This window comes from Gorilla gorilla, chromosome 12 (assembly GCF_029281585.2).
Source record: "Gorilla gorilla gorilla isolate KB3781 chromosome 12, NHGRI_mGorGor1-v2.1_pri, whole genome shotgun sequence".
NCBI lineage: Eukaryota > Metazoa > Chordata > Mammalia > Primates > Hominidae > Gorilla > Gorilla gorilla.
Window position 1 is genome coordinate 116,215,609 of NC_073236.2, and position 12,155 is coordinate 116,227,763.

At 50.3% G+C, this 12,155-nt stretch overlaps 1 protein-coding gene across 3 annotated transcripts in view; it reads right to left on the reverse strand.

Moving 5' to 3' along the window:
* Positions 1 to 415: 415 nt before the first annotated feature.
* KLHL29 (kelch like family member 29) overlaps positions 416 to 12,155 on the reverse strand; it is a 322,364-nt gene continuing 310,624 nt past the window's right edge. For 2 of the 3 annotated variants that reach the window (XM_031008275.3, XM_055377528.2), the window contains 3 exons: positions 5,695 to 5,888; positions 5,211 to 5,355; positions 416 to 2,551 (listed from right to left, as the gene is read on the reverse strand). In XM_031008275.3, coding sequence (XP_030864135.1) covers positions 2,368 to 2,551; positions 5,211 to 5,355; positions 5,695 to 5,888 — 523 coding nt within the window. In that variant the 3' untranslated portion in view covers positions 416 to 2,367. Of the gene's footprint in view, positions 2,552 to 5,210; positions 5,356 to 5,694; positions 5,889 to 11,021; positions 11,788 to 12,155 lie in introns of those variants that run through there. The other variant, XM_055377529.2, reaches the window with a different exon arrangement.

Below are 12,155 nucleotides of genomic sequence, written 5' to 3' on the forward strand. Positions count from 1 at the left end.
TCACCCTGTATTCCTCTTCCTGGAGAAAGTGTGTTGTGTCTCCTCTTAGGCTCATGAGCTGGACTTGCTATGTGGCTCTAAGTGGGTCCCTGGCACAGCAGTGATACCAGTGGGAAGCTAACAGCTTTGAAGCTTTCAGTTGCACAAGTGTAATAAGAAGAGCACTTCAATGAAAGGAAGAGCCTCAGAGCCAATGCCAGCGTGTTTCCAAGTCCCTTTCAACTTTTACCTTCAATTGTCTTCTTGGCTTTTCAACTCTAAACCTTCCCTCAATATGGAGTCCCATCCTTTCTAATCATTAAGTTCTGCACTAAAGTCTATAAGAGAACCCATACAGCTGATGTATGAGGGGTAGAAAAGGTTTTGCATCCCTGTGGCAGGACGATGACACACAAAGATTACGTTGGCTTCCAAGTCTAGATCTATAAATATATTTATTATAATATAACAAGAACTTAATAAACATATACTATGTACAATACCATTACAGAGAACCCTGTTTTATATCATTCACAGAAATAGCCAGTTTTGCTCCAGTGTGATAGATGAGGAGAGAAACGGAATTTCAATGTCATCTGTGTTGAGTCTCGCTGACAACTAGAACCTCCTTTGGAGGCAGACGCACACCAATGCTAACATTAGCCCTGCCCCAGGCAGTTAGGAATTTGTGCTCCAGTCCTTGGGTTCACACTTGCACCCTGTTTGACATAAATACTTTAAATGACATACAATGTATGTAGTTTTGTGCTTATTACTTTTTAAAATAATAAATAATATTAAAAACTGCATAACGAAGCTCGGTATCTTGTCCAAGTGGGAGCCACACTCGTAGTGCTAGAAGTTGATGCCCAATGTTAGAACTGGAATTTTGTGTCATGAAATACTGAACGATGGAAAGCGTGTCCTATCTTTTTCTCTTATAAATGGTTGTTATCATGAAATGATGGCAAGTTGACTTCCCAGATATAAAAGTGGTAAATGTGTATTTGGTACCAACTTCAACTCAACAGCGCAGTGGCGGCAGCGGTGGCGGCAGCATTCTCCTGCCCTGGAATGGAAACTGTTGACCGTGTGAGGTTTGAGGGGCTAAGGACAAGCGGGAAGGCCTTTCCCTTTTGAGCCATGGTGTGACCTCCCTCCTGGCTTCCCTTTTCTCAGGTTCGTATGTGACAAGAAGAGTGGTTCTGCTCATGCCCTCAGGCCTTGCTGCCATGGCTCCACTAAGAAGGCTGTCCCCATCCTGAGAGCTCTTGTGGCAGGTGCCTTAATATATAGCTATGAATATCAAAAATAGTCTCCTGTGCTTTATAGATGCTTATTCTCCCTCCTTCCCTTCCCACTGGCCTGGTCCTCAGCTTGACCTCATGGAGGGAGCTGGGCCGGTGTCCTGAGCCAGAACCGGGCTCCTTCTAGAGCAGACTCTTCTTCCTTGGGCACAGCTTTTACGGGGCTGTCTGGGAGTTACTTTTTCTAAAAATAAAATGGGGGCATCGCCCACCCCAGGAGAGATCCTCTATTCTGCACATAGAAAAATGAGAGCAAAAGCCCCCCTCTGGCACTACCTACAAAGAGCTTTGGGAATTCCCACAACATTATCCCTCTTGTGGCCTGCTCCTCCTCTCAGTACTTAAAAATAGCCTTTTGTTTATCAAGAAAATGCCTCAGAAATCTAAATAATTCATACCGGGTAAGAGAAAGCTAGCGCAATCACTGTCCTTCTCCAGCAAAAACACAGTAGAAAAACCTGTGAAGGACAGACCGCTGTCCCCGCTCCCCAGCTGTCCCACAGCTGCCACCCCTGGCTCCACGTGGGCAGCTGGGCTTCTCTTCAGCCCCAGTGGGGACCAGCAGCCTCCTAGGCCTTGTGATGCACAGTATTGTCCCTTGTTTTCTGTCGGCCACTGAAAGTGTAGATCGGTTAAAAAACAAAAGTAGGAATCAAAGTGATAAGGACACTTTGATCTTATTCCAAGAGAGCCTGATGCCTAATGTTGTCATAAGATAACTGATCTATGGTTGTTTAGGGATCAAGCTTGCTCTGCAGGAAGGAAAAAACAGCTTCTCTCTCCCAGTTGAAAAATACGTGAAACTCTATTGCACCTGGCAGAGCGAGCGCCCCTGTTCAGGAGGCAGCCAGCCCCGTGGCGGGATCGTGGTTCCTGCGGCTCCAAGCGCGGTGCCTCCGTTTCATCCAAAGGCGAGGATGATTTTCTACATTCAATGTAGAGAATATTCAACATGTTGAGCGCAGTGAGTTCCTTGATTGTGTTTTGTTGGCCTCTTGTTGGTGTCGCTGGAAAATTATCATTGCGTGGCACTTGCCTCACCAGACTTGTCCACAGTCTTACCGTGGGCTTTCTGCTGATGTCAGCCGCTTTGAATATATTTCTTTATCACAACGCAGCCGTGTCTGAACACAGGGCAGGGCATGTGGGGGAGGAGGGTCCATGTGTTGGTTGTGGGCTCGTAGGCCTCCATGTTGCCCAGCGCGGGCCCTTCACTGCTGACAATGCCTCCAGTTGCATAAATCTTGCCATCAAGCACCACAGCACTGTTGGGGGAAAGCGGGGACAGAGTTAGGCATTTCACTTCCAACTTGGCCCTGGAGATAGGTTCTCAACGTTGTGTCCTGTTGTAGGCTGCCTGTGCCTTTTGCAAAAGGCATCTGGGATCTTGCTGCCCTTCTTTGCCCTCTAACCTGGACTGGCATAAGAAAAACACCTGTCCTCCAGGGCCAGTCAGGAAGCCGTGCTATGCCACCCTGCGAGCGGCAGAAGGCGCTCCCTCCCTGTCCCGCCAGAGTGACTAACCATGGCTAGGAGACGAAAGATCTCTGTGCGGGCACTCAGCTCAGGTCACTGAGGCTTTCTGGAGACTCTTGTGTGGCACACGCAGCCTTCCTACTGCTCAAATCAAATTGGGAACACGACTCACAAGAATGACGAGAGAGAATAATAAGGAGCTCAGCTGGAATTGAACGTCAGCCACTTGACTGGGAGCTCCACCTGCCAAGGTGCTTCTGTGTGACCTGGTGCTGCTGCCCACCCAGGATTGCAAGGGCCGGGCATGCTCTGCAGGGTGACCGATGGCTGTGCCTGGACCCCTTCCCTGTGTGACACTCACTGGCTTGCTCCTGTTGTCTCAGTCAGCTCCTCTCATCATGAGGGCTCAGCATCTGGCCCCTCTCTGCACTGACTCCCTTAATGCATTTCAGCTACTTCTTTGCACTGACGTCCACATCCTTGTTTCTAGCCCTGACACTCTTTCATTTCAGCTAATGGCCATTTCTTCCTGGCTATTCCCTGACATTGGACACATACCTTTTCAAAGGCTCCACCCGTTTCTGAAATCTCTTAAAGAGAACACATCAGTCTGGACTTCTTACCAGACCCTGAAGCTTCCAGTCTTCTCTCCCTTAGTTCATGCCATCTGGGGCCCTCATATTTTCCTTCTGTGGTGCACCTATTACCTGATTATCTTGCAAGACCCAGCTTAACTCTGCCATTTGCCGTTAAGTCTTTCCCATTCTTTTTTTTTTTTTTTTTTTTTTTTGAGACGGAGTCATACTCTGTCACCAGGCTGGAGTGCAGTGGTGCGATCTCAGCTCACTGCAACCTCCGCCTCCCGGGTTCAAGCAATTCTCCTGCCTCAGCCTCCTGGGTTCAAGCAATTCTCCTGCCCCAGCCTCCTGAGTAGCTGGGATTACAGGTGCCTGCCACCACACCTGGCTAATTTTTGTATTTTTAGTAGAGACGGGGTTTCACCATGTTGGTCAGGCTGGTCTTGAACTCCTGACCTCGTGATCCGTTCACCTCGGCCTCCCAAAGTGCTGGGATTACAGGCGTGAGCCACCGTGCCTGGCCCTTTCCCATTTACTTCTAGTCTCAGAGAAGGTGCGGGCATCCTCCCAAGTGGAGCGCAATGCTCCAGTTGTCTGTGTCAGTGGACGGGGTAGTCAGACTGTGCTCTGCACACTGCCACCATTAGGGTACATGACATGGAAGTATGGCTCAAGAATTGTAAAATCTCAGTCCAACAGGAGCTTAGCAGTTGTCTGGTCCAACCGCCTGTTTCACAGATAGAACTTCCTCAGAGAGGGGAAGGGATATGTCCAAGGTCACTGACATACTAGTAGGAGGTTATATCTTTTCTAGCTATGCTACACAAACAATGGGCACTCTAAGTACTTCATGCTATTCCCACACTGAAGATTCTGCAGTTACCTTTGCATAGGCACAAGATGTCTTCAGGAAGCATCTGCTATGGGAGTCCTGACAATGAGGTTTCTGAGGCCCCTTCTTTTTTGTGAGACGGAGTCTTTTCCTGTCACCCAGGCTGGAGTGCCGTGGCGCGATCTCGGCTCACTGCAACCTCCGCCTCCCGGGTTCAAGCGATTCTCCTGCCTCAGCTTCCTGAGAAGCTGGGATTACAGGCACATGCCACCACGCCTGGCAAATTTTTGTATTTTTAGTAGAGTCGGGGTTTTACCATGTTGGCCAAGCTGGTCTCGAACTCCTGATCTCAACTGATCCACCCGCCTCAGCCTCCCAAAGTGCTGGGATTACAGGTGTGAGCCACTGCACCTGGCCTTGGGGCCCCTTTTTATTCCTTGTTCCTCTTAGTCCAGGAAAGGATGGGGCTGGAAGAGCAGGGACTGGTGTCTCACTGCCACAGGGCCAGAAAGCCTGGGGACCGAGCCACACTCAGCCCTCTACCTTCTCTGCCTGCAGGGGTGGGTTTGTGTGTGCTTTTGCCCAGTCAGCCTTTGGGACTCTGAGCACAGCTCCCAAAGCCATCAGGATCGTTCATGTCCTCAGAGCATTCCCCCAAGAAGTCACTTGTCCCTGTAGGGCATCACACAGCTCTGGCCTGGCACTGCCTTCTGTCTGTGATGGGGCAGGTGGTCCTGGGGGAAGCTGACCTCACCTCTCACTGAGAGCAGGGTAGCCTTGATGCCTTCAGGAAATGGTTCATTTCTGCTGGAGCTGGGGCCAGCTGGAGCCCCGGGGTTGGGCTCCTGGACCAGAGGCTGCCGTGGGCTCCACCCTACTGGTCTGGGCTAACGCCCACTCCTGTGGTTGGAGGGGGAGGGCCACTGCTCTGGGCCTGGGAATTGCTATGGTCACCGATGGCAGGAAATCACTGTGGTCACACCCCTCCTCCTCCCACTCCTCCGTCCCAGCCCTAGTCAAGGCGCCGCAGCCTCTCACCTGCAGAACTGGCGAGAGTGGTTCATGTTTGGGCCCGCCTTAATGTTTCCTTTCTCAGGGTCGTAGATGGTGGTGGCTCTGGCATAAGCCCCGCCCAGGATGAAAACGAAGCCATTGAGCGTGACAGCGGGGGCATACTTGTTGTCTGTGAGGAGAGCAGAGCAGGCAGGTCACGGCAGCTTGTCTTGGACTTCCCTCTCCTTTTCTTTCCCAGAAGACCCTCCAGGGAAGGAAGCTCGAAAGACTTCCAACAAGTGACTGATTGGCCTGGGGATGGGTCCGGGGCCTAGGGGAACCTGGAGCCTTGACTCACTTGCCCTTCTCCAGACACCTGAGCTGGGGGCTCGGCAACTCCTGCCACCCTCTAGATCTGGGTCTGCAGAGCTGTTGGGCTTAGCCTGACTTCTGGGCATGGGATACTGAATAAATCATCAAGGCAGGGATGCAACCCTGGCCCTGGGCTGAGGACACCGCTGGTTCTCACCAATCATTGGGGACTCGATGAAGCTCCACGTGTTGGTCTGAGGAACGTAAGACTGGAGGACGCCGGCAGCTCGGCCTGCCTCGTTCACCCCACCAAACACGTAGATCTTGCCGCCACACACTGTGGCTGCAGCAGAGTGTACTGCCTTGGGCAGAGGGGCCACCGCCTCCCATTGGTTGGTGATGGTGTCGTACCTGCAGGAGAGGAGAAAAAGAGCCCAGGGTCAAGATGGACCTTGTGCAGGGCAGAGGTCACAAGCAAGGGCAGCAGACTGCCATCTGCTCCTCGCCCTCAGCATGGCCAGCATAGCCTGAGATCACACCAGCAGTGGAGGGCACTGCGATGAGACACTCAAGACCTCCTGGGGTCTCGTCCAAACAAGCCCTCTTGGCCTTCCTCTGGAACATCAGTGGGCTCTTTCTGCCTATGGCAGCGTCTGTGCAGAATTCCTGTCTCCATCCCTTTGCTCACACAGTGCTCCCCTCCTCTCTATCTAGCTCAATCCTACCCTTGCATTCCGCAATGCTGGACTGAGCATTTGCTTTATAGCCAGGCCCCGGGCTGGAAACTGGAGAAACGTGCTGGATGAAGCACCATTCCTGCCCTCGAGGTGCTTATGGCCTCGTGGGGAAGGCAGCCAAATAAAACACACAAAGAACAATTACATGCAGGATGCTGAGTGGTCTGAAGGTGAGAAACCCAAGGTGCACATGGCAGGGGGCACCCAGCAGCTCCAATAGGTCATATTAGCTTTCTGGAGGCGCTGATACCCAGGCTGGGCCTTGAAGAGTGAATAAGCTACTAGCTAGGTGGATGGGAAGCAGGACTGAGTGGGCACAGGGAAAGCATTACAGGTGAAGGGAGAGCAGTAGGCAAAGGTGGCATTTTGGGAGAATTTATAGTGCAGACAGTCCCCGACTTAGGATTTTTTGACTTTATCATGGTGCAAAACGATTGCAATTTTGATGTAATATGCAGTGTTCAATAAAATCCATGAGATATCTGACATTTTATTATAAAATAGGCTTTGTGTTAGATGCTTTTGCCCAGCTGTAGGCTAATGTAAGTGTTCAGAGCATGTTTAAGGTAAGCTGGCTGAATTATGATGTTCAGTAGGGCAGGTGTATTAAATGCATTTTTGCCTTAGAATATTTTCAACTTATAATGAGTTTATCAGGACATAACCCCATCATCAGTCAAGGTGCTCCCATAGTATGGAATGGCTGGAAGTGGGGGGTAGTTAAAAAGAGCCATGTGGGCTGGGCGCGATGGCTCACGCCTATAATCCCAGCACTTTGGGAGGCCGAGGTGGGCGGATCATCTGAGGTCGGGAGTTCGAGACCAGGCTCACCAACATGGAGAAACCCTGTCTCTACTAAAAATACAAAAAAAAAAAAAAAAAAAAAAAGCTGGGCATGGTGGCACATGCCTGTAATTCCAGCTACCCAGCTACCTGTCTGAGGCAGGAGAACTGCTTGAACCTGGGAGGCAGAGGCTGCAGTGAGCCAAGATCGCGCCATTGCACTCCAGCCTGGGCAACAAGAGCAAAACTCCGTCTCAAAAAAAAAAAAAAAAGAAAGAAGAAAAAAAAAAAGCCATGTGTGCGAAGCTAAGTGAGTTGGGCTTTATCTAGAGTGCAGTGGGTGAAGGTTTGTTTGTTTGAGGCAGGGTCTTGCTCTGTTGCCTAGGCTAGAATGCAGTGGCATGATTATGGCTCACTGCAGCCTTGATCTTCTGGGCTTAAACAATTCTCCCACCTCAGCCTCCTGAGTAGCTGGGACTACAGGTGTGCACCATCATGCCTGGCTAATTTTTTGATTTGTCGTAGAGATGAGGTCTCCCTATGTTGCCCAGGCTGGTCTCGAACTCCTGAGCTTAAGCAATCCTCCCACCTTGGCCTCCTAAAGTGCTGGGATTACAGATGTGAGCCACAGCGCCTGACTGCCCTGAAGGTTTTAAGCAGGAAAATAATGTGATCAAATTTGGCATCTAGAGAGATCACTGTGTCTGCAGGATGGAGTATGTCCTGGAGTGAAGAGGTCAGAAGCAGGGAGACTAGCTGGACTAGTCTGCGCAAGAAATTTGGTGAGATGCGACAGTGGCTTGGACCAAGGAATGACAAAAGAGTATGAGGACAGGAGAACAGAAGGAGAGGGGAATGGGTGTGTTTGCTCATTGATGAGATGCTGGCGCTAAAGGAGATAGTTGCCAAGGATGGTTCAGGGTCTGGCTTGGGACTGGTGGATGGTGACACTACTGGTGGGACGGGAAGGTTGAGGGAGGAGGGTGATTTCAGTTTTTTTCACAGGAAGTTTACAGTATTTGTGGGCAACAGATTGGAGATGTGCAGCAGACAGTCAGATATTTGGGTGTGGATTAAATATTCAGCTGTGGGATCTCTGGCACAAAGCTGGAAATGGAAGCTCAGGAGTGTGCTGGGGAGATGTGAAGTGCATGGGGGCTGAGGACAAACTGGGGAAATGTAGCCTTTAAGAGGGGAGCTGAGAGGCGTCCTCAGAGGGCAGCCAAGGTCCCAACAGCGAGTGAGTGGCTGTGCCCCTGAAGGTGAGGGCTTCAAGGATGGAGGATGGAATCTCCAGCAGGCCACTGCTCTGTAGTCAAGGGCACTTCAACCGGAACAAGAGGTGCAGAACCCATTTGTGTCAGTGGAGACCGTGGGTGTAGACTTCTTTTGGAAGAAACTTAGCTGTGAAGAGGCACAGAAGGTAGGTCCTAGAAAAGAATCCGGAGCTGAGAGGGGTCAATGGAATGCTGATGAATGTTTAACAGCCAGCTCTCTAGGGAAAACGTCATGGTTTGTAGCGTTTGCTGGTTTCTGCGATGTCACTCCTCCCACTTGGCTGATTTCAAGCTACCATAGGGATGTTGCTGAACATGGAGTTGGAAAGAGATGTGCTGTGGCCACCATTCTCTGGAATCTCCTCCCTGGAGAGGTGCAATAGGCATATATAACCTCAAGGCCCAAAAGAGTAGTAACATGTAAAAAATTAGGAAGTGATGAATTTTGAGTATGGATTACCTTTGTTTTTAATATTGTGTATATAATTTTTAATAATTAAAAATTGTTAAATTTTTGTGGTTAACAACTGGCTCAGAGTTCCTGTAATTTTAACATTCAGATCTCACGAGCCAGCAGAAAACAGGTCTTGTTTTAATTTTTAAGGGGAATGTTTAATTGTGTTTACATGCTAAAATAGGAAGGAGTCCAACTGGATAATGAAAGATTAAATGTGTATGAAAGAGACGGGAGCGCTGATGATGGAAGGCTTCCAGGAGGTGGATGCAAATGGAATCCAAAGTGCAGAGGGAACGTGGAGTCCATTTGCACAGGAGAGAGGAAGTCAAGGATGGCACGAGTGTAGCTGTATTTGTAGGAGTGACTGCAGGAAGGTGAGCAAGTTCTTGACTGATGGCTCCATTTTCTCTGTGAAGCAGGAGTCAGAGTTGACCAAAGTAGTGGGGGAGTCTGTAGGGTCAGATCTCTGAAGAGAGAGGTCAAGACAGGAAATAACTGCTCATGAGAGTGGGAGAAAATGCTGAAGAGGGAAACCCAGAAAGGCTGCCTCGCAGTGTGAAGGACCCGGTAGAGGATGGGGGCCTTCCCTTCTCGTGTGGTGGGGCCAGTGTGTTATGGGGTGGGATTTCCTCCATCAGCATTCAGCCCCCAGGGCTGGGCGCCGAGAAGGCAAACGGTTGGGTTGAACAGATCTGCTGATGTGGGGTGCAGGACAAAGCAGCAGAGGAAAAGGATGAAGTGATAGAACATGAGTGCCAGACAAGACAGGGGAGAAAGGACAACAGGACGCAGCTGCTGGGAAAAGCAGACTTGGGGTTCAGCAGCCTGGCCAGGTCACTGGGATGTTTGAGGTCTTGCTTCATGGGGAAGCTGGAATATCGGTCCTCAGTGTTTCTGTCGGGTTCCTTGGGGGCTGGTCTCCCAACTCCAGTTGCCTCCATACTTAGGCCCTCCCAGCAGGGGACACATCTACCGCCCACCATGCTGCTCACTGTTCGGTGAGTGCCTGGATGCAATGCGAGGCCTGGGCATGGCATGCTGTGCCACCAGGGTTGGGTCTGTCCCCAGCACATCTTTCCTGGGAGGCATACGGGGCCTGCTTTCTTTCTGTGAGCCTCCTTGGGACACCAGTCATAACTCAGTCACAGCCCAGAGCCCCAGGAAGCTGGCCTCCCAGAGCCCGTGCCTCTGCCTCTGAGCGAGGGTGATGTGACGTCCAGTTGTGTGCTTGGATTTGAGACGAGGCTGGAATGTCTCAAAGGGCAGCAGCGGGGCAGATTCAATTAAGCCCCAGACAAATGATATGTGGCTTATATGCAATGGAGTAAGTGTCTTTTTGGACAGTGTCAGAAGTTCAGATATCTGCTTTTTAAGCCAATATGGCAGGGTTCCAAAGAGCTCCTGCAGAAGGAGCTGGGAGACAGTGGAAGATTATGTGGCTGTTAGTCCTCAGTCTTTCAGTATGATGGCACATCGCACCAAATGCGAATTTCCTGAGAGCTTGTTATTCCAGGTGGCTGATTGCCAAGCCATGAGCCCTCCCGTCAGCTCAATCTGTCAGCTTCCTGCTTGAGAAGGATATGCTAATGACATGCAAATGACCCTGCCGAGTGAGGCGTTCTGCTATCATTTATCCAGTAACCACAGCGACTGCAATATATTGCTATAAAATATTAGACCCGGTTATTTATATAATGATATAATACAGGTTTGTCTATTGCGCTGTTGTCTTAATCTATAATTATATAATCTTGCTCTATTCCTGTAATACCATAATGTAATATAATTATAATGCACCATATATCTCATTCATTATCAATATAATAGCCATTTGTACCATTAGTGCTTCCTGGGGAACAAAGCTCCCTCGTGTCTGTCCCCATTACCCTGACCTCCCTGTCACCCTGAATTCTCATCATTGCCACTGTGTGCCACAGAAAGCAACTTACCCGAAGGGGGTCTAGCTACACTTCTTAGAAAGCAGTGAGTGTTCCTTCCCCTGCACCCTCCAACCCACTTGCATGCACACTGCCCAGGGGTCTTCAAGCCTGCATCCTGCCCCTGCAAGGACAGTTGGCAGACTCTGGTGGGCTGAGGAAGGGCTCAGGGCCCTTCAGGGCACCCTTTTGTCCTTCATCTCTTGGGGTTCCTGGGGTGGTCTCGCTCACACTGTGCCCATGCTGAACTTTCACAGCCAGAAGGAGGGCCTTGCCCCCCAGGGAAGGCCCATACAGGCAACCCCTGGTCTTGGAGAACTGCTCCAGGACCCTGGAAGAGTAGAGCTTGTCTCACTGCTTAGTTGGTGCATTTGATCCTTGAACAAATCCCTATATTTATCAACAGTATAAGTTTGCAAAATGAGTAATCAGTGTCTTAGGAGATTAAAAATAGCCGACAAAAGCAAGACAGAATGACGGATCCAGTTCAGTTTACTCCTACAGAGAAAATGTCTCATTTTTCATGTGTTTGTTTATTATTGGATGACAAATGATCGGAAGCCGATGCTTCCAGAATGCTTGGGGTATGCATAGCTGGGCAGTGGGTCCCACTGAAGGCTGCCAGCACCGGGGCCAACCCAGGTCCAGCAACTGCGCTAATATCCTCATTTTCACGTGGGAATGCCCATGATTGCCAGATCAATATGACAATTAAATGTTGTTACTGAGCCATCTCTGGGCTCCACTTGGGGGAGTTAAAAGCCCACAATGAGCATTCAGAGCCTGTCTCACTCTGCAACCATCTTTGCTGTAACATTTGTCAAGTGTCCAATTAGCCACCAAGGGGGAAAAAATACAAATTGAGGGGTATGTGTGGCTTCATAGGCAACATGATGTCCCACGGGAAGATGTGCTTTCTGGTGACACATGGCGGTGGGGGTGGTGGGCTCAGGTGCAGGAGGGGCTCTGGCAATCTTAGCTGTCTCCCCTGGGTTGTGCTTTGGGCCAGGTCAGCCTGATGGGTTACCCTCCAGGCACTAGTTTCTCCAAAAGCAGGAGTAAGCCTCCGTTCTGCTGCCTGACGAAGCTTCCTGAGCTTTTCCCCCAGGCATCTGTTCTCTGTAAGAAAGAACAGTCTCCCTGGCTCAAGGGAAAAGGATTTTGTATTCTCATCCGGAAGCACCCACTTCAGCCCACGCCCCTCATGCCTGTATCTGACCCTCCACGATGGCCTTGGGAGGAAGCCCAGGCTGGGACTCCCAGTGGAGGGCAGGTTCACACGTGGTCCTTTGGCTTATATTTTCTTCTGGAAAGTTCTAGAGGGTTGGCAACAATGTTCTCCCTAAATTGCTTAGTTTGTATGCAGTGGCCTTTCTCTGTATTACGAACAGATGTCCTGGTGTGTGTGGCTGGAGGGAGGAAGGGAGCTCCCTGGTGTGGGACCCCCCGCTTGGCAGGACAAGGAGGAACCGCCACTGGCATGACCT